A 21516-nucleotide genomic window follows, 5' to 3' on the forward strand; every position below is an offset into this window, starting at 1 on the left:
ATCACCTGTTTCTGTCTTTCTTTCTCTTCACAGACTTTCAGGATGTGGACTCTTAGAGACTCACTGTGAAATTGTGGCCTCAGCTCTGAAGTCCAACCCGTCCCACCTGACAGAACTGGACCTGAGCAGCAACAGTCTGGATGATTCATCCATGATGAAGGTTCTGTATTCTGGAGTGGAGAGTCCAAACTGCAGACTGCAGACTCTGAGGTCAGAGCATTGAAGCTGCTGGTTGGTTCATTTCTACATTTGTAGTTCTTCACTGAAGTTGAAGGGTTTGGATTCAAAGATTTTCTGTATTTTCCAGAAATTTAATGTTTTTGACTCTTTGAAGACTTTGCAGTGGAAGAAAACAGTTGCTAAGAGTTTCTTGAGAACAAATATGTTTCCATGGCAACAACAGGTTCAGCTGTTGAACATTTGTCAGATTTATGAGTTTAAAGAGTCCGAAAAAAAACAAGAATTGAAACTAATGACAGACTAGTCATCCTGAGCAAAGCTGCCTGAAAGCTGACCGAGGTCAAAGTTCAAATCAGACACGTGCACTATAGGTAAGATCGGGCCTAAAAAAAATCCAGACCGACCCGATACAGGCCCGCGGGCATTAAAGCCGAACCCGGCCAGAACCCGAGCAATTAACTTGACTTGCAGGCCCGAGCCCGGAGCAAACACGAAATTTCAAATTATCCCATAGTATTTTTGGCAGAAAAAAAAAGCAAGATTTAAGGTTAAAATAATCTACATATTTTTATGATCATGATAAATACATTTGCACAATGAAATAACGCTGGAACACAGAATAAGAGGCCAGACAAAGAGAGTGAAAGAGAGATCTTGATGCGCACTTGCTTCATTAAGCAGAGAAATACTGCAGCTGCACGGTGCGTGTTTGCCTTTTCAGTTCCCCTGTCTTGAGTTTATCCTTTACTTCTTGCTGCTCCATATCGGGGATACCTAAACAAAATAGATGCAGACTTGCGGAGGGAAGATGACATTCACGACACGTGCGCAGAGCTGCGGGTGGCCGGCGCCCCCCTCTTTCTGCCAGTTGCTGGACCACAGTGTGTGTCAATCAACGGTGGGCTGGTGACTGGTGGGAGGGGTCTACCTGTGTGTGTGTGTGTGTGTGTGCGTTCGGTGAACAATCTCCCTCTGAGTAAGAAGACGCTGGCTGTACCTTTCAGTTCGTGCGGTAACCGTTCTGACATACAGGAGTAATAAGGAGCTGTTTGACAACCGCCCGCCTAAGGAGCTTCTTTGCAGCCATTACAATATATTTATTAAAAAAGTCAGCGAGAGAGAAGCCCGGCCCGGGTAACGATAACAATATACATCACACTACAACTTTTTCTCGATAGAATTTGAAGGATTCGAAATCAACATTCGCTAGTTAGAGCATTTTTTCTTCTTTGACGAGTAAAAGTTAGTCGCCAAGTGGCAAGTAAATGTTGAGTGAAATTTTTCATGTTTATCAGTCATCCCTTTGGTGAATTTTCTTTGTCTTCTCCTTTAAATTGTTATACTTATAGCAGTTTTATACTGACAACACGTGAACAACTCGTCAGCATAGCATCATTAGCATCAGTTTCTAACAACAGTGCTGTATGTGTATTTTCGCTAGCACAGAGGAGGTTTTACTGCGTTAAAAGTTTCCAAACAGGGTTCTGTCTAATTTAGCTTTGTTGTTGGAAAATTCTTCAATGTCTCTTTTCCATGAATCAGCAACTTTGTTTTCTTGGATCTTCATCCTCTGCAAAATATTGTAACGATCCAGCCGGACCGTCACTTTAGCGGGTAACAAAATGAAATGAAAATGTATTTTTTAACTGTCAGCTCAATCTGCATTTCTGCCATGTATTTTGAAAATGTATTTATTAATAAATAATTCATAATGATAAATGACATTTCAATTCCTCGTCTGTTTTAACTTCATTTCAAGTCATTTATAATCTATTGCATTTTCATTCCTGATCATGTTCTTGAGTCCAAATAAAAAAGAAATGAGCAAACAGTGAAAATGTCATCTGTCAGTCTGTCATCAGGGCGGGTCCCACCTGACTGAATGGACCAAGTTCCTGGACCTCCAGCTGCATCACTGCTCCTGAACACACTTTTCTGTCTGATTTCAGGTTGGAGGGCTGCTGTTTGTCAGAGATCAGCTGTGAAGTTCTGGTCTCAGCTCTGAAGAAAAACCTGTCTAATCTGACAGAACTGGACCTGAGCTACAACCAGAACCTGCAGGATTCAGGAGTTGTTCATCTGTGTGGTTTTCTGGAGAGTCCAGACTGCAGACTGCAGACTCTGAGGTCAGACTCCATGTTTCAGTTGTGTTCAGATAAATATGATGACAAAGTTGTGTTCACCAACAGTGAGCAGAAATGTCCTCATCCTGATCTGCAGCAGCATCTTCCTGCGGCTGCTTGTTCTCCTCAAAGATCTGCAGAAGAACTTCTTCTTTTCTTCCTGCAGCTGCTTGTTTCAAAGCTGTCTGCTGTCAGCTCTTCTTTGTGTCTTTGCTCCAACAGACTCCTTTAAAGCGCGTGCAGAAGAAGCAGCCGTGCACGCTCACATGCACTCTGAGTCCTGCTGTGTTTCAGCAGATGCAGCTGAGAGTCCAGCGGCTGATGTTTGTGAGCAGACAGTGACAGAGTCATGCTGCAGCTGGATGCTGCTCTGACAGACACATCCTCCACAAACATCCTCACCTTTTCATCCACAAACATCATCACATCATCCATCAAAGCTCCCAGCAGCTTCTGACTCTTCATTCAGAGCTGAAGTCATGGATCAGGGATCAATGTCCAACATTTGCTGCTGACTCTTCCTCATCACTTCCTTCTTCTCTCTGCTTTGATCTGTTGGAGCTGAAAGTCTCTGCTTGAAGGGCTGCAGCAGAGAAGGACTGGAAGATCATCTCCTGAAAACTGGGATGAAGACTTTCCAGCATCAAGCTGCTGAAATTCTCCCATGATTCAGTGCTGTTTGGAGAAGAGCTGAGCAGAAAGAGGAAGTGGACTTTTTCTGCTGTTGCTGCAGAAACATCAGTTGGTTTGGATGCAGCCACAGGCTGATGTTTGACTTTCACACATCTGGACTTCTTTCCTGAAGCAGCTGCATGTTGTCCTGAATGTTCCTGAATGTTCTTCTTCTCTGCTTCTGCTGGACTCTTCTGATCTGCTGCTGTTGCTTCACATCTTTGGACTTTTTCTAAACTTCCTGATCTTCTTCAGCTCTGAACTCTTTAGAAGAAGTGAAGGATGAAAAACATGAACTTTGTCTTTAAACTCAACTCTTTGTTCTGGATTCAGGTTGAGGAACTGCAGATTGTCAAAGACCAGCTGTGCTGCTCTGGTCTCAGCTCTGAAGTCTAACCTGTCCCACCTGACAGAACTGGACCTTAGATACAACAACCTTCAGGATTCAGATGTTCAGCAGCTCCAAGATCTGGTGGAGAGTCCAAACTCCAAACTGCAGACTCTGAGGTCAGTAGAGCGACACACCCGCTGAACACTCAACTCTGGTTATAGGCTCTTCTGAAGTTAGAAACGTGGAGCTCCCAGCGGCTACAGTCAGGTGTTATCCGGGGGCCAGAGTTGGTGACATCGAGGGGAACCTTAGGATGTTAGCTCAGAGTAAGTCCAGGTTCCGTCGAGTCGTGATTCACGCAGGCGGTAATGATGCCCGACGGAGACAGTCAGAGGTGGTTAAGTTAAACGTAGCTTCGGTGTGTAAACTGGCTAAGACGATGTCCGACACTGTAATTTTCTCTGGTCCCCTCCCAAACTTAGTCAATGATGAAATGTACAGCCGCTTTTCATCATTTAACCGCTGGCTTTCTAGATGGTGCCCAGAAAACGGCGTTGGTTTTGTGGATAACTGGACGCGTTTTGGGGTAGCCCGGTCTCCTGTGGAGAGATGGCGTCCATCCTACTCTGGACGGTGCCGCTCTTCTTTCTTCTTTAGAAACATTTCTGCTAGCCTTAGTCTGTCAATCTGACAACCCAGAGACGAGACCCGGGCGCAGAGCAGCAGTGGAAAATGCTCCTCTGAGCCTCCCTTAGGGTTAGTGCCGGTGCAAAACCCATGCAGGGAAAGTCAAGCAGGTCCTAGCTTTAGCTTATGTGCTGAAAGACAAATGAAGGGAGTCCATCATGGAAACCTTACAGTGACAGACAGCAGTTCTCACAAGCAGAATTATGATGTAATTAATGCGGTTTATTAAACATTTGATCCATTTCCTCTAAGTCCCTCTTAGTCAATGAGTTAATTAATGATAACAACCTCAGTCTTCTAGCCTTAACAGAAACTTGGCTCCATCAGGATGACTATGATAGATTCAATGAAGCAACCCCCCCCACTTATGCTAACTATCAGAAATCCAGGATTTCAGGGAAAGGAGGTGGTTTGGCAGTAATATCACAGTCTAGCTTACTTCTCAGCCCTAAAGTTAAAAATGCTTATAATTCATTTGAAAGCATCATATTGTCTATAAATCACCCAAACAGGAAAACTCGAAAACCTGTTTTATTCATAATTATTTATCCCCCCCCCCCCCCCGGCCCATATTCAGAATTTTTAACTAAGTTTTCCGACTTCTTATCGAATATTGTCTAAGATTATGATCAAATTATAATATTAGGGGATTTTAATATTCATGTTGATGACCCCAGTGACTGCCTAGGAAAGGCTTTTGCAGCTTTATTAGATGATGTTGGTTTCACCCAAAGTGTGAATGAACCCACTCACTGTCATAAGCATACCCTGGATCTTGTTCTAACCCATGGGATAGAGATCAGCCAGCTGAGTGTCCTTCCTCTTAACCCCATCATTTCTGATCACTTTCTGATTACCTTCCAGTTACATTAGAACATGCTACCGCCCCAGTGAATAAGAAACAGCTTAGAAGAACCTTAATTGAGGGTTCTGTGCCTGAGTTTAAACACTCAGTTCAGCCAGTACTTAGTGATATTCTGAGAATCCAGCTCCCATAGTATCAGTCCTTGTATAAATGACCAGATGGTTAAAGATGCCTTACAAGCTCTCAGGAGTACACTTGATGTTGTTGCCCCCCTGAAACCTAAGTTCGTTAGACAAAACCGAGTAGCACAGTGGTTTAACGCTCATACACGTTCTCTTAAACAAGAAACCCGTAAGTTGGAAAGGGAATGGCGCCGCTCCGGTTCAGAGCAGTCTCTGAATACCTGGAAACATAGCCTATTCAATTATAAAAAAGCTCTGCGTAGAGCTAGAAGCCAGTACTATTCAACCTTAATATCAGAGAATGGAAACAACCCAAGATTTCTTTTTAGCACTATTGCTAAATTAACTCGCAGTCAGAGCTCAGTAGAACCACATGTTCCTGTTTCTCTCAGCTCTGATGATTTTCTTACATTTTTCGATAGTAAAATCTCAAATATTAGACATAAGTTAAATCAAGTTATTCCTACTATCAGCCCAGAACAGGCTGAAGTGGTAAAAATGGAGGCATCCATAGAAACCTCTGTAACATTAGATTGCTTCACTGCTGTGGATCAAGTAGAAATAGCATCAATTATTACGTCCTCCAAATCCTCAACGTGTCTGTTAGAACCAATTCCCACTAGACTTTTTAAAGAAACGTTTCCCCTAATTAATTATCCCATATTAACAATGATAAATACCTCTCTGGAAACGGGTTACGTGCCACAGTCTTTTAAATATGCAGTTGTTAAACCTCTTCTGAAAAAGCCCAGTTTGGATCCTAGCATCTTGGCCAACTATAGACCAATATCAAACCTCCCCTTTATTTCTAAAATCCTAGAAAGAGTTGTAGTTAAGCAGCTTTACTGCCACCTACAGGACAACAGCCACTTTGAAGACTTTCAGTCGGGGTTTAGACCTCACCACAGTACAGAAACTGCACTAGTTAGAGTCTCTAATGACTTGTTATTGGCCTCAGAAAAGGAACTACTTTCTATTCTGGTCCTGTTAGACCTCAGTGCAGCCTTTGACACTATCGACCACGGTATTTTACTCCATAGACTAGAGAAGGACATAGGGATCAGAGGATCTGCTCTCCTGTGGTTTAAATCCTATCTGTCCGATAGGTATCAGTTCGTTAATGTAAATGGCCATTCCTCTCAGTGCACTCGAGTCAACTATGGAGTCCCACAGGGCTCAGTCTTGGGACCGATCCTGTTTACGCTTTATATGCTACCCCTAGGAAACATAATCAGGAAACACAGCATTAATTTTCATTGTTATGCCGACGATACGCAGTTGTATTTATCCATGAAACCTGACCACAATGAGGATATAGAGAAACTGAACGCCAGCATGAAAGACATAAAGACATGGATGACAATTAATTACCTCCTCTTGAACCCAGAAAAAACTGATGTCATTATACTAGGTCCTAAAAACCTCAGAGATGCTCTGTCTGCTCAGATAGTCTCCCTGGATGGCATAAGTATAGCCTCCAATTCCACAGTTTGAAACCTTGGGGTTTTATTTGACAAGGATTTATCATTTAAGGCTCACATATCTCAGGCGTGTAGAACTGCCTTTTTTCACCTGCGGAATATTGCTAAGATCAGAAATATACTTTCTAAGAGTGATGCTGAAAAACTCATCCATGCATTTGTTACGTCGAGGCTGGATTACTGTAACTCCTTGTTGGCTTCGTGTCCTAAGAGTTCCTTAAGAAGTCTCCAGCTTGTTCAGAACGCAGCAGCTAGATTGTTAGCTGGAACTAGCAGAAGAGATCACATCACTCCTGTGTTAGTTTCGCTCCATTGGCTCCCAGTTGATTCTAGAATCAAGTTCAGGAGTTCCTCCTGTTGACCTATAAGGCCTTACATGGTATGGCTCCGTCCTATATTAAGGACCTCATAGTCCCTTACCATCCAATGAGAACACTTCGCTCGCAAAACGCAGGACTGCTTGTGGTTCCTAGAATTAGTAAAAGTACAGTTGGAGGTAGAGCGTTGTTGGAAAAGTATAATCTGTCGCTTTGAGATTACTTTTCCTTGTTGCATGTTCAATAAAGTCGAGAAGGAGAAACCACGGAACTCGGCCGGATTAAAGATTAACACATTTATTTCCCTAACAATATTTCTAAAACAGAGTAAAACAAAATAAAACAGATATCCGGTTTCCCAAAGTTTCAGAGCTAGCACAGCGCCAAATTACAAACGTCTTAACGTGTCAGCCTGTTGGGAACAAAGGAAAGTTCCTCCGTCCAGCTGTTTTAACATCTCGGTTTCAGCCTCCTCCTTCGTAGCACAGCATGGTGTCCAGACTCCTCCTCCGGACGCTCGGATTGGCTGGCAGGGAGCCTGCCTACCACCTGCCGTCCATATTAGGAGTTACCACATTTGGTCCTGGCTTCCTGTTTCAAACGTCCAGGGGGGTTATTTCAAAGACGGACCGCTGTCCGACCACCAACGGTGTCCCCATGGGGGTCCAGCACAGCCGCCCGGATCCCTCTCCGCAGGCAGTCAGTCTCAACCCTTTGTCCTTGTCATGCGAGTTGACACCTCCAGGGTTTCCCACGATTTAAAATGAATCCTAGAGACAATTTAATTCTGGTCCATGTCAGATCTACAGTTAAGGCTTCCAGATGGTCTTAGAAGATCAAAGACTGTTTTCTCCTGGAGGGGGATTAGTCTGGCGCTGCAGCATCAAAACCTCTTTACATATGCAATTATCAGGAAGTCCCTTTTAATTGAAATGACTGAAACCCACACACAGTAAACCTGAAAGAAAACCTTCAAAGAAATAAAGATAAGATAAAAACCTAGGAGAAATAAGAACCACAAAAAATAAATTCCTTCAGTTTCCCTCTCTTGACCTCACGAAGTGAGGTCACACAAAAAATAAAAACACATCACATCATGCAATCAAAACAGCTGTGGTCTCTCGCCCTCACAATCTTTATCATAACCAATGTGCCCTTCAAAGGTGTGAATGATTTGTTCATAAGTGTAGGAGCGAAAACCTGTCAGAGCTTGCATTAACCATCTTTAAGAAATGTTCAGTTGGACAGGGAAAATTCTCGCTACGGTCCTGTGCCCCATCAGCGACCATCCCTAAGGATACTTATGCTTCACTAGATATTTGGCACATTGGCATTTACGAAGAACAATACATGAAATAGTAGTCAAATTTAAATTTAAAAAAAGTCAAAATATAAAAGTAAAAAGGTAAAAAATACAACAAAGATAACACTTCCTATAAAGAAAAGAAAACACCTAGAATTAAGGGAAAAAAATGGAGATAGGTTAAACAGAACAAACTCACACAGATTGATTTCCCACCCAGGGTGGTGAAAAGGGATCACTAACAGGTAACATTGCATACTGTCCGTACTCCCGAACCTTTTCTCCCAGAGCCTGCTCTATGAGGCGTGTCATAAGGGTCCTAAGGCAGGGAATACAACAACAACCACAGAGTGTGAGAATCGCTGAAAAAACTGCTCCTGCAACGAGAACGGATGAGACTAAAGTTTTCCATGGACCAAACATTTTGAGCCAGTCACCCCACATAGATGTATCTATGCCTGCATGTTCCTTCATTTTGTTATTCAATGTGCGCATACCTTCAATCGCCACTGTCAATTTTCCATCTGACTGTGTATTGTTGGGGATAAAAGAACAACATTGATCCCCAAAAATACCACAAACTCCAGATTTCTCCGCCAATAACATGTCTAACGCAATTCTGTTTTGGAATGCCATTAGTGATGTGGCCTTTAACTGTTCATGAACTGCTTCAAACCCTGCAATAGTGTAGTTTCCTAATTTTTGAACATTATAATGGATGTAATTAATTCTATCAACATTTTTATTCAGAGTTACCCATAGAAAAATACTTTCAAAACCGGCTGCCACCTGATTGACTAATTTATATTCATCAGGCACACCACGGGGCACACCTAATGCGTCAATATAAGTTGGATCCGCATCATTCCAATGAGTTGATCGCTTCCTCCAGGATGGCTTTGAGTCGTGTTTTTGTTCCACCACAGCTAAGAAATCTGATAAAGCAACAGGTTGAACATACACAGGGAGTAATAGCGATATTAAAGCACAACGTCCTGATACATTCATAGGTAACCTGTCAAAAATCTGATCCGTCCCGCACCAAATCCAGAGGTCAGCTCTGGAAATAGGTTTGAAGTTACTGAAGGTTTGAATATTATTACACCAGTCATAATCAATTTTTCCCAAAGACATAATACCTTTATCCTCTGAAAATTCAAAACATGAGAAATTTTGTTTGGCTACTTTCCTGTCAAAAATGGGCTTACCTTTCTCACTGGGGACCACTGGATAATACTGATTCAAGTCATTACATTGTAATTTGTTAGGAATTGAATTGACCATGATGTCTGCAATACATTGTGATGTAACAGTGGCAGGCACCACCTTAAGTAAAGGTCTGGGGCCCATACAAACCAGACAATCAGCGTTGGTTGTGTTAGCTGCCTGTTCTACCATTAACAACCAGTTATTAGCGTCTGCACTAATACCTGTTATAGCTTGGAACCAATTGTCTGGAGAAGGAGTACCTTCTATGATTTTAACCTGTCTGGCCGGACCGACACCTGACACTGTCCTTACGGGGGTGGGGGTGGTGGCATTGAAGTCTGGGCAGAACATGAACTGCCAACACGGATCCTTACCATTTGCCCATGCACAAATAAATAATCGTGAGCAAAAAGTGATGTAGCCCTTTGTTGGTGTAGGAAAAAGTTGACCAGTAGTGTTAACACGGAAAGTAAAAAATGAATCTGAAACTGTAAAATTAGAAATGATTGTGGACCATTGTTGAGCCTGGTGTGTCCAACCAAAGGTACCTTTCTCCCAAGATGATTCTGCTGTGGATCTAAATATAGATCCCCATCCTTCATCCCCTGACAATCCTCGGATGTACCAATGATAACCCTGCCACTCACTTGCTGTTCCCCAGTGATTATGTTTAAAATTCCCCTTTGGTGCTATAATCAACACATCCATGGTCTGATTAGAATTGTAGCAAAAATAAGGGAATGCTACAGGGGGCGCCAGAGAGCCACACATTAATTGTTCAGCTTCCCTGGTATAAGTCCAGATATCATAAAATGCATTGCGCCTGGTTCTGTCATGTCCTGTAGTTGTCTGCCTGTGGGTTTGTACATCAGAAAAGGTGAACCATACAAGAAATATTAAAAATACAACAAAACTAATACCTGCTAATGTCCATCTCCCTCTCTTGGACTGGGAAAATCCCAGTCCACTAGCGGAAGAAAACATATTAGACACAGACATGGGCAAAGCACACAACACAGAAATATAAAACGATAGTAAAATATATGTAGAAAGTTAAAATGGAAATGGAATGCAAAAAGTAAAATCAAAATAGAAAATACAAACGGAAAAAATAGAAATTGAATATAAAAAGATAAATGTAAAAATATAAATGAAAAAATAGAAATTAAAATGTAAAAGTATAAACGAAAAAATAGAAATGAATGGAAAAATATAAATGAAAAATTAGAAATTGAATGCAAAAATTTTGAACAACAAACAGTTCAGTGTCCCGTTCAGATTTAACTGGCGTCCCGTCCACGTTCCTGTGAAAGGCAAGGTCTTAACATGGAGTAATGGTACCACTTGTTGTGTCTGCCTTGCAGCTGCACAGCAGACGTCGTTCGAGCAGTAACACGATAGGGACCCGTCCACCTAGGCTCTGACCACTTCCTCTTGTAGGCTTTCACGTAAACGTGCGTCCAGTCAGCTAGGTCTGCACCTGGTGGGTCAGCTGGGGGCACTTCTTTCTTTCGAACCTGCGCAGAAAAAGCGGATGAGAAAGCATGCAACATTTTCCAATATGTGACTAAGGACCTGTTGGGGGAGTGTGCGTCGTCTAAAGGTCTAATAGTCGACGAGGGACCTGGCATCAATCTACCGGTCAAAAGTTCGAACGGAGAGAAACCTGTTCTGCGATTCACTGATTGTCTGACAGCCAACAAAGCTAATGGAAGAGCAGTCACCCAATCTAAATTAGTGGAGGTGCATATTTTTGCCAACTTTTCTTTCAACGTGCGATTCATACGTTCCACAGAGCCCTGCGAAGAAGGATGGTAAACACAGCCAAACTTATGTTGCAAACCAAAAGATGCTTCAACTTGCTGTAGGTGCTTACCATTGAAATGGGTCCCATTGTCAGACCTAATTTTTGCAGGGAAACCGTGTGTGGGTATGTAATGATTTACCAGTGCTTTGATCACGGAGAGGGAGTCCTCTTTTTTGCAAGGATAGGCTTCCGGCCATCCTGAAAAGGAATCAACGATAACCAGCAAATACCGCTTACCTTGCACGGGGTTGATCATGTCAGTGAAATCCATCACAATCTCAGCTCCTGGCCAGGGGGCAGGATCAAAAGTGCCTGGCAAAGGTTTGAGGGTGGGCCTAACATTGTAGGACTGACAAATCGTACAGTTTTGCACATAAGCATGACATACATCACGTAACCTGGGATGCCACCACATGCACAGCTTTGTCATCATGACAGATGGACCTAAATGCGCCGGGCCATGGCTCTCCTTAAGGACTTGCTGGAGAAGAGGCCCGTCTGGTGCCACAGGCTGGCCATACGGACCAACCCACAATCCATCCGAGGTTTTCACTGCACCTCTTTGAAGCCAATAGGATCTCTGCCCTGGCGAGGTTTTGGATTGCAAGGTCACCAGGTCATCATGCGTGGGACTCTCCAACAGCTCAGGTGGTGTGTAAACACTTACCATTTGAAGTGTGGGGTTGTACCCTGCTGCTGCCTTCGCAGCCGCATCAGCAGCATTATTTCCCTTTGTTGTTAAAGAATTACCTTTACTGTGACCCGGAACTTTGACCACCGCCACTCTGGAAGGCATTTGCAGCGCATGATCCAGTCGCTGCATCAGATCCTTATGAGCTATGGGCTCACCTCTTGCTGTAAGATAAGAGTTCCTTTTCCATGCAGCGAGATCCAACAATGCAGCTGACACAGCATAAGCAGAATCCGAATTTACTGTTACCTGCTCTCCAGATGCAGCTTCAAGGGCCAGGCACAGGGCCAGAACTTCTGCTGCCTGTGCTGACGGCTTAACTGTCAAAGTTTGTGCAGTCAAAGTGATGAACTTACCTCCAGAAAACTCAACCACAGCAGCTGCTGCCTGAAGGGGTCCAGCTTTGGAGCGGAAACAGCAACCATCTGTAAAGAAAATTCTTCCTGCTGGAAGAGGCTTTGTCTCCAAGTCAGGCCTAGTTCGCAGCTCCTTCGCCACAGCTACAGAGCAAGAGTGGGGGTCCACGGAAATTCCCTCTGACATGTTAATCCCCGTGTGTTGATATTGAATATTTGGAGCTGTCAGAGTTTTCATGAGCCTCGTCTGTCTCAAAGATGACAGTGTAAAAGAAGATGACGCAACATACGATGTGACTGAATGTTCTGTCAAAATTATCAAAGGATGCGACATCACAATGTGTGCTGTTTTTAGAATGACTTTTGCTAATCCTGCAGCATAGCGAGTACAAAGCGGTGCGCGGGATTCAACAGCATCCAGGGAGATGCTACAATACATCAGCACATCCCGTCTACCCTGATTCTTCTGAAAAAGAACAGCATTAACAACTGTGGGTGTCATAGAAGCATCAAGATAAAACGGCTGAGTATAATCTGGTGGTGCGAGAGCAGCCGCGCATGCCATGTCCTGCACTAATGTGACAAAAATCTCATCAGTTTCTGCTGTCCAGTTTAACACGGCTGTGAGGTTAGTTACACCCTGTTCTTTAATTATTGACCTCAAGGGGGCAGTGCGTTCTACAAAACAAGGAAGAAAATGTCTACTGTAACCACAAAGACCTAAGAAAGCCAACATGTCTCTGACTGTCTCTGGACGTTTATGCTGCAAAATAGACATTCTATGCTCCGTAGACATTGATGATCCCGTGCTAGAAACAATTCTGCCAAGAAATGTAACCTCTCGTCTGCAACATTGCAATTTCTTTTTAGACACTTTAAAACCTAAATTACACAACTTCAGGAGAAGATCCTTCGTCGCCTGAAGGCAGGTTTCCGCAGTGGGAGCTGCTAGCAAGAGATCATCAACATACATCAGCAAAACACAACCTTCTGGCAGCTCAAGATCCTGTAGACAAGATTTCAAACACTGATTGAAAATGCCAGGAGAGTTTTTAAAGCCTTGTGGCAAGCGAGTGTACTGCAAGCGGACGCCCTTATATTGAAATGCAAATAGATGTCTGCTGTTCTCATGTAACGGAATACAAAAGAAAGCATTTGCTAAATCAATAGCAGTGAACCACACACATTGTGGGGTTAAAGTTGACAGCATGCGATGTGGATCAGGCACAGGAAGGACTGGAGTAATGGTGACATCATTCACAGCCCTTAAGTCATGTGCCATTCGATATGTTTCACCATCTGCTTTCAAAACCGGTCGCAAAGGAGTACACCATGACGACTGCGAATGCTCAATAACACCAGATTTCCACAAACCAGTCAAAGTGTCCTCCATCCCTTCATCTGCATCCTTCACCCAGCGGTATTGTGGTCTGAACACCTTGGCTCCTGCAGTTACCTGAATCTCCACCGGGGGAATGGTGGAGCATGAACCAACATCAAATGGACCGACAGACCATAAAGACTCAGGGAGCGTTTGTAATAACCCCTCTGCATCTTCATGATCCGTCTTCTGCCTTCCATGATGTCTGGCAATGCATACATGCTCCAGTATTGAGGAGTTAGTAGTCAAAGGCAAAGTTATTCTGTACATTTTTGAAGATGGAGAAAATTGGACACCTGAATGAGCACAATCCTGCCAGTCTGTGTTGTTCACGCCCCTCTTAGTCATGGGTCCGAGTTGTCGAGCTTCATGACCAGGGGATAATGCTAATGATATGTGTGGCACCGCTGTGTCTGACATCCGATACCATTGCATTTGTGTGTGTGTTAATACACAATGAGCCGCTACACCCTCCGGACCAATATATATATCAGTGGAGGTTAAATGCCATGTGTTGCCTTCAACCTGATGAAATGCTTCCTGATATAGTTGATCATCCTCTCTGTCATAATAAAGTGTGCAGTGCAGCTCATCTGGAGGCGGGAAATATGGCTTTAAAGACAAGATCCAGGATTTCCACACCTGAAATTCATAAAAAACACCTGGTGTTTCAGGGGTCTCCGGATCCAACAGGGCCCAGTAGATGTCAGCAGTGGGGGTTGGCTGTGCTTGAGGCTGCAGCAACCACTGTCCCTCATATTGTGTGGCATGGCATCCAGTCAGAACATGTCCATTCGGGAAGGTGATCTGTATCCCATCTGGAGAACACAGGATGCTGGCACCTGTTTTGACAAGAATGTCCCTTCCCAACAGATTCACAGGTGTATGTGGTGAATGCACAAATGAATGTTTCACCTTCTGACCAGCCAGTTCAAAAGTGAGTGGGATGGTCTTTTGCAGGTTTTGAGGTGTCCCAGAGAAGCCAACAAAGTTCATATGTTCATTTGTCAGAGCAGATGTAGGTAACTGACAGTTTATAGAGGAACAAGTCGCTCCAGTATCCACTAATCCCATCATATGATTACCTCTGAGTTTGAAAGGGACCATGGCTCCTGCATCACCAAGTGGTCCCAAGGCTCCTGGGCACCCCTAGTGGTATTGTCCGGTTTGCCACTCCTGTGGTCCCTGCCAAGGTGGAGGAGGGGCTTGGAGCGGCCGTGAGTGTCCGCCACGCCCCCTGCCTCTGGAGTGTGCATGCTGCCGCTGTTGGGTACCTCTGAGTGGACAGACCTTTGCCCAATGATCCAGATCACCACAGATGAAGCATTCATCTCTAGCTGCTGCAGGCGGGGGTCCCCTGGGTGGTCCACGTCTTCCAGGATATGCACCTCTTCTCCTGCCTCGGTCTCCGTAAACCGGCGCCTGCCACATAATCGCTGCTGGTTCTGGGGATATTTGACTCATCATGTTATTTTCTTTTTTAACCTCCTTTTTATCTTGTTTATCCTGAGTGGATTCTTTACGAGCCTGTGCTAGTTGGAGTTTTAACAACTGTGTTTTTAGCTGTTCAATCTCTCCCTCCGCTTTGTCCTTTTTGTCCAAATGTGCTTTGCAATGATAACCCAAATGCCTTTTGAAACGACCCTCATCACTCGCCATCAAGTCTGGGTCTGCTTTTAATGAATCCTGCACATCCTGAGGCAATCCTGCCAGGATTGCAGTCCTAAACATGACTGTCTCAGGAGGTGACAGGCTGGGATCTCTGCCCGTGCTGTCTGTCCATTTCTGGACGCACTCTGAGTAAAATGTGTTGGGGTCCTTACCTGTGAAGGGGAAACAGGATGGAGCTGCAGTCTGTGGATCTGGAAAAAGTTCTCTGATGGTATTAAAAACTGGACCTTGAACCTCCACTAAAAGAGTGGAGTCCGGAAGGTCCTGCACATCCGCACGCTGTTCTATAGACTGGATCTCAGTATTTGTTGCTGTTATGCCCAAAATCTGTCTCAAATCACCCATACAGGGAACATGACCCTGCATAACTATACATAATTGCTGGAGGAAGTTACGTCCACCATTCGCCACACGTGGTAAACGTTCACCAAGTGTCGACACATCCTTAAGCGGAAGGGGCTGATAAATAGGCACACCAGCTCCCGTCGCTATCATAGGAAACATATGTTTTGAGACCCCACCTTCCTTACCTTTTCTGGGTCTTAAGTTGTATTGTAGTCTACTTACCTGCGTCAAATCCTGATTGGTGACAGGGACACGTGGTCTGCATGGAGAGTCTTCATCCTCCTCCTCCTCCTCCTCAGATTTGTCGCCTTTTTGTTCTGGAAATATCAACCTTTGACATTTTTTTAATTCAGCTGGTGATTGATACTGACCTGCCAGGCGCTGCAATGCATTCTCAAGATGCACAGTGCGGTTCTCATATGCTTGCAGGATCTGTTGGACCTGAGGGTCAATCACTGGTGTCTCAGCTTCTACCTGTGAGACTGGAGGACTGTTAGAGTCAGGATAAGCGCATGCGCCTGCATAACTTACCCATGGCCCAGGGGGGGTTTCTGGCTGAGGATTCATGAGATCTCGGGGGAGGTCTGTTCCTTTGTCACCCCTTTTGGATCGTCTCTCCCGCAGCATGAGGGCTACATGCTGTTTTTCCTCAGGGGTTAAATCTTCATCCATGTCACAAGCAACTTCACCACAAATTTTCAACATTGGGTACATGTTTTGTGAAGCATAAGGAGGGGGAAAAGCAACAGGAGGGGTTTCTGTCCCTACTGGAAGGGGAGGGTAAAGAGGGAGGGGGGCTTTGGGGGAAGATGGCCTCACAGGAGATTCATGACTCTCCCGCTCCGCCTTTACCACAGCTAATGCTGTAGCAGCAAGAGTTAACTGATGAAGCACGCGTCTAATTTCATCAGCTTCCTTGTGTCTCCGTTTATGTCCTATCCTTTCCATCCATGATCCTTCTTTTACCTTCACCTCCAACTCCCGAACCTGTTTCATCACACAATCCTCATTCTTTCGTAACTGCTGACTAAACGTCAACCAACTTTCAGTCCGTTTCGAATCCATCTGAACCCACACATCACGCAATTTCACTCTCTCCTTCTCTCTCTTACTCTTCTCTATTCCACCCAACACCTGGCTTTCCAAAATCTCATACATTCTCGCCCATTCAGCATCATTCAAGTCACCGTCACCGCTATTGTCCTCGTCACGTGGTCTGTCGTCAAAACAAAATACACCGGTTTCCTCATTTTTTCTGTCTAGTGCACCTTCCATTTTTATTGTGAATCTCTCTGTGGTTTCTCTCCGCATAAAAATAATTTGTGAAGGTTCGCCGCCTTCCTGGTGTTTCCGAAAATCCTAAAACGCGCAAAATTAGTTCCTATAGTAATACTGTTGTTTTCGTACAGGATTTCGTACAGGCTCAAACAGACGCAAAACCTACTAAATTTAAACGTAATCCAAATATCACACGCTCCCAATTTAGTGTTTATTCAATTTTGACAGGCTGAACAGACACAAAACCTGCACAATTTCCTCAGATTCAATTTCATAAATTTCCTCAGTCCAATTCGCTGTTTCAGGAGGGTGAACCACAAAACTTATAGGTGCGCTATGCCGCTCACACAATCCACTTCCCCACAATTTTAGTTATTCACTAAGAGAATAACCTTGTCAATATGCAGAATTTATGAACAGGTTCCTGCTTACCTTGTTGATGATGGGGCCCCGAGGGAAATCGACCACGTGAGGGGGAAGCGTCACCGACTTTTCGCCAAAAGTCTCAGAGATCTCGTTACAAACCACTATGTTCCGGTTCGACCGGTCTAATCCGCGTTGCGATCCGCGTTCCTTCCCCAACTTTTCACGGTCAGGGTCACCAATTAATGTTGGAAAAGTATAATCTGTCGCTTTGAGATTACTTTTCCTTGTTGCATGTTCAATAAAGTCGAGAAGGAGAAACCACGGAACTCGGCCGGATTAAAGATTAACACATTTATTTCCCTAACAATATTTCTAAAACAGAGTAAAACAAAATAAAACAGATATCCGGTTTCCCAAAGTTTCAGAGCTAGCACAGCGCCAAATTACAAACGTCTTAACGTGTCAGCCTGTTGGGAACAAAGGAAAGTTCCTCCGTCCAGCTGTTTTAACATCTCGGTTTCAGCCTCCTCCTTCGTAGCACAGCATGGTGTCCAGACTCCTCCTCCGGACGCTCGGATTGGCTGGCAGGGAGCCTGCCTACCACCTGCCGTCCATATTAGGAGTTACCACATTTGGTCCTGGCTTCCTGTTTCAAACGTCCAGGGGGGTTATTTCAAAGACGGACCGCTGTCCGACCACCAACGGTGTCCCCATGGGGGTCCAGCACAGCCGCCCGGATCCCTCTCCGCAGGCAGTCAGTCTCAACCCTTTGTCCTTGTCATGCGAGTTGACACCTCCAGGGTTTCCCACGATTTAAAATGAATCCTAGAGACAATTTAATTCTGGTCCATGTCAGATCTACAGTTAAGGCTTCCAGATGGTCTTAGAAGATCAAAGACTGTTTTCTCCTGGAGGGGGATTAGTCTGGCGCTGCAGCATCAAAACCTCTTTACATATGCAATTATCAGGAAGTCCCTTTTAATTGAAATGACTGAAACCCACACACAGTAAACCTGAAAGAAAACCTTCAAAGAAATAAAGATAAGATAAAAACCTAGGAGAAATAAGAACCACAAAAAATAAATTCCTTCAGCGTTTAGTCACCAAGCCCCTGTCTTATAGAATAAGCTCCCAGCTCATGTAGGAGAGGCCGACTCAGTTTCTACATTCAAAGTTAGACTGAAAACATTCCTCTTTGGACAGGCTTATTGTCAGACTAGTTAGTATTCAGAGATCATTTAACTTAATGTTAATGTGTTTAAATGAAACTTAATAACAATAACTTTTTGTTTTAAAAGGCAGCTAGAAGTTGAAGCTGGGGTAACTATGGTGCACTGGGGTTCTGTCCTCTTTTCTCATCTACTTCTACCCTTCCTCTCCTCTATTCCTGATCATAATTTATCATTTTGTTCTCCATGCCTCTGTCTGGTACAGTGCGATTCATGTATTGTCACTCTTTCCCTCTCCCCTCCTGGGGAGTGGGAGTGCTTCCAGACTCCAGTTGGCTCATCCGTGCTCCTGTTCCTGACCGTTTACCTTGCCTTTGCTCCCGCTCCTACACCTGGCTGTGGTTCCTGTCTCCGGCTCGACTCGCGCCCCTTACTGTCCCCCCCAACCACGGCTGGATGAAGCTCGTCTGCTGGACTTTTATATATGTAGTTGTAGATTTAGATAAGTTAATTCTTCTCTAAGAGTTCTGGTAAATCGCCTGTCCGTCCTGGGGGAGGATCCCTCCTTCATGTGGGCACCCCTGAGGTTTCTTCGTTTTTTCCGGAATCCGTTTTTTTTGGGAGTTTTTCCTTACCGCGGGTAAGGGGGGTCTAAGGGCAGGGATGCCAGTATAGCTTAGTCAGTTTGTTAGTTCATTTTAGTATTTTCCTATTGAACTCTTTGTATTCATGATCCTTTTGAGTTCATGTTTACTTCGAAGCCCATCAAGACGACTGTTGTTGTGATTTTGGGCTATACAAATAAAATTGAATTGAATTGAATTGGAGTCAGTCCAGCTGCTTCCAGATGTTTGGTCCTAAAGTTAGTCTGAGAGCAAAGATGCAGAGTTTCCTGTGAAGCTGCAGCTTCTCAGTGAATCTCTGAGGAGAATGATGACAGGCTTCAGGACAACAGTCAGCCAATCAGAGCAGCAGAAGCTCCAACAGGTGAAGATGACAGGAAGCTGCTGCTCTGAACAGGACTGAAGCTCCTGCTGCTCTTTCTGCTGCTGTGCTGCATCACTGACTGACAGACCAGGAACAGGAGACACTCCTTCATCTCTGTCTCTCTACTTTCTCTCTGCAGGTGGAGGTGGGACTGATGTTCCTCCTGGAGGAGCAGAGAGGAGCAGCAGCAGCAGCTGGTCTGCAGAGATGTTGTGACTGGACGGTGTTCCTGGGAGGTGGAGAGCAGAGTGATGGAGGAATCAGAGGAGGTGGAGATGAGTGTCAGAGCTGCAACAGGAACTGATCTGAGATCAGCTCCACTGTCTCTCTCAGCGTCAAGTGGACAGTTATTGTGCTGCAGCTCCCCCGGTGGACTGATGGAGAACTGCACTTCCTCATCTCATTCGAACTTGGAGTGTTGATCTGAAACGTGGGTTGGATTCAGATGTTCAGCAGCACCAGGATCTGGAGAAAAACAGACCTGCAGACAAACAGATTCTTTTCTAGATCATCACTTTCTTCTTTGATCTACATTTGATGGACAGATGTGACTTTGGGATGGACCAATCAGGGATTGAGGGAATCATTGATCAGACAGAACAGTTCTGGATGACATAGATCTATGTGTAGGTCAGGGGAAAACACAGTCCGGCGTTGGATCCTGGTTCTGTCTCTGGAACAGGGACAGAACCAGAACTCTGGATCACAAGATTCTGGTTCCAGATGTTTCACACTTGATTTCTGTTCTCCAGAAACTCTCATTGACAAAAAACACATAGTTTCATTCAGAAACCTCCAACATGGTCATGTGACCAGAATGTTCATAGTGGAGACATGAACAAACGCTGTGGTCACATGACTCACTGGTTTGGATTCAAGTCCTTTGAAGTCAGTTTATGGAGCAGAAATCCCGTCTGATCTCAGTTAGAGAACAAAAGTCTCTCAGTTGAATCATTTTTCTATCATCTCTGTTCTGTTGATGATCAAATATTGACTCATGCAGTTTGAAAGACTCAGAAATTTGCTTTGATTGATGTTTTCCACAGTTTTCTGACTGAACTTCCTTTTTCTTTGGTGTTTTGTGGGTAAAACTGTTCTATTTCATGCTGACAGCATTTTTAGCTGCAGTTTTAAAGAAGTTTCATCTAAATCCAGTAGAATCTCCTAATTTTTTAGAATGTCTAAACTAGTAGAAACTTTCTGAGCATAAAGCCTGTTTTCTCCAGAGGACATGAATGAACAGAGTGGATCTTAGTGAGGAATGACAGCCTCTGGATGCAGAGAATCACTTTGATGCAGCTGCTGCAACAACACCAACTGCATTGAAGCAGGAGGGAGAAGGGAGACACCTGCTGGCTGTTTGCAGAACTGCATCTTAGTGTCAAAAGGCTTCAAACTGAAAGCTGTCTGTAAAATTCCTGCAGCCTGTTTGGATCTAATAAATGCTCTTTTGAATCAACTCTGTGTTTTCTATTGATTTCTGTCTTCATTCTATCTTTGACTCACAAACAGAGTTGAATCTTTAGCCTTCCCCCTCCTCCTGTTCCAGCTGTTCTAATCTTCATGGGTTTGGTTCATTCTCAGTAGAAATGGGTTGGAAAAGAGCTTTGGAATGTTCAGGTGGTGCTGATGTCTTTCTAGATGGGGGTGGGCAGAACAGATGAGAGCTCCTGATTCAGAGGGGAACAGTGGGCAGCAGCTGAAAGGAGGGAGTGGAAATGGGAAAAGTTCTCTGCACGTTTCTCCTTTCCAAGAACAGAGGGACACGACTCCATGAACAGCAGAAGCTAAAGAGTTGGAAAACATGCCCAAAGCTGCAGCACCACCTGCAAAAAGATGCTTCCTCTTCAGGCTCCGCCCCTCCACATCAAGAAAGATCAGAGTTTCTGCTGAGCTGCTATTGGAGCTTTTAGGGGGTCAGATCTTTAGGAACATTTGCTGTCAATGAAACCAGGAAGTATAGTGTTTTGAAAGATCAGATTGATGACATCATCAGTTGTGGAAACACTTGAAAACAGAAATCCAGCAGAGAAGTAAACATCAGGAACTTCCTGTTTGAGTCTCTTGATTTTAGGATCAACCAGCCAGAATCCAAGCAGCTCCTTCATCCTGATGAAGCTCCGCCCTCTGATCTTCATCAGTCATTTCCTGGCTCCGCCCCCAGTCTGCAGCAGC

General features: G+C 44.3%; 2 protein-coding genes and 1 long non-coding RNA gene across 10 annotated transcripts in view; 1 reads left to right on the top strand and 2 right to left on the bottom strand.

Annotated features, from left to right (window-relative positions):
- The window catches only part of LOC144986719 (NLR family CARD domain-containing protein 3-like), a 674722-nt gene that overhangs the window by 557999 nt on the left and 95207 nt on the right, over nucleotides 1–21516 (top strand). For 3 of the 4 annotated variants that reach the window (XM_078934634.1, XM_078934643.1, XM_078934654.1), the window contains 4 exons: nucleotides 34–210; nucleotides 2130–2306; nucleotides 3309–3482; nucleotides 19481–20800. In XM_078934634.1, coding sequence (XP_078790760.1) covers nucleotides 34–210; nucleotides 2130–2306; nucleotides 3309–3482; nucleotides 19481–19496 — 544 coding nt within the window. In that variant the 3' untranslated portion in view covers nucleotides 19497–20800. Of the gene's footprint in view, nucleotides 1–33; nucleotides 211–2129; nucleotides 2307–3308; nucleotides 3483–19480; nucleotides 20801–21516 lie in introns of those variants that run through there. The other variant, XM_078934618.1, reaches the window with a different exon arrangement.
- The window catches only part of LOC144986673 (NLR family CARD domain-containing protein 3-like), a 497154-nt gene that overhangs the window by 227395 nt on the left and 248243 nt on the right, over nucleotides 1–21516 (bottom strand). The window lies entirely within an intron of this gene.
- On the bottom strand, nucleotides 7060–18394 carry LOC144988518 (uncharacterized). The gene is made up of 2 exons (XR_013652449.1): nucleotides 12145–18394; nucleotides 7060–11295 (listed from the first exon to the last, which is right to left on the bottom strand). It is a non-coding gene; the product is annotated as an uncharacterized LOC144988518 (long non-coding RNA).

Source organism: Oryzias latipes, chromosome 2 (genome assembly GCF_053564925.1).
Source record: "Oryzias latipes strain Hd-rR chromosome 2, Olatipes_Hd-rR_3.1".
Classification (NCBI taxonomy): Eukaryota; Metazoa; Chordata; class Actinopteri; order Beloniformes; family Adrianichthyidae; genus Oryzias; species Oryzias latipes.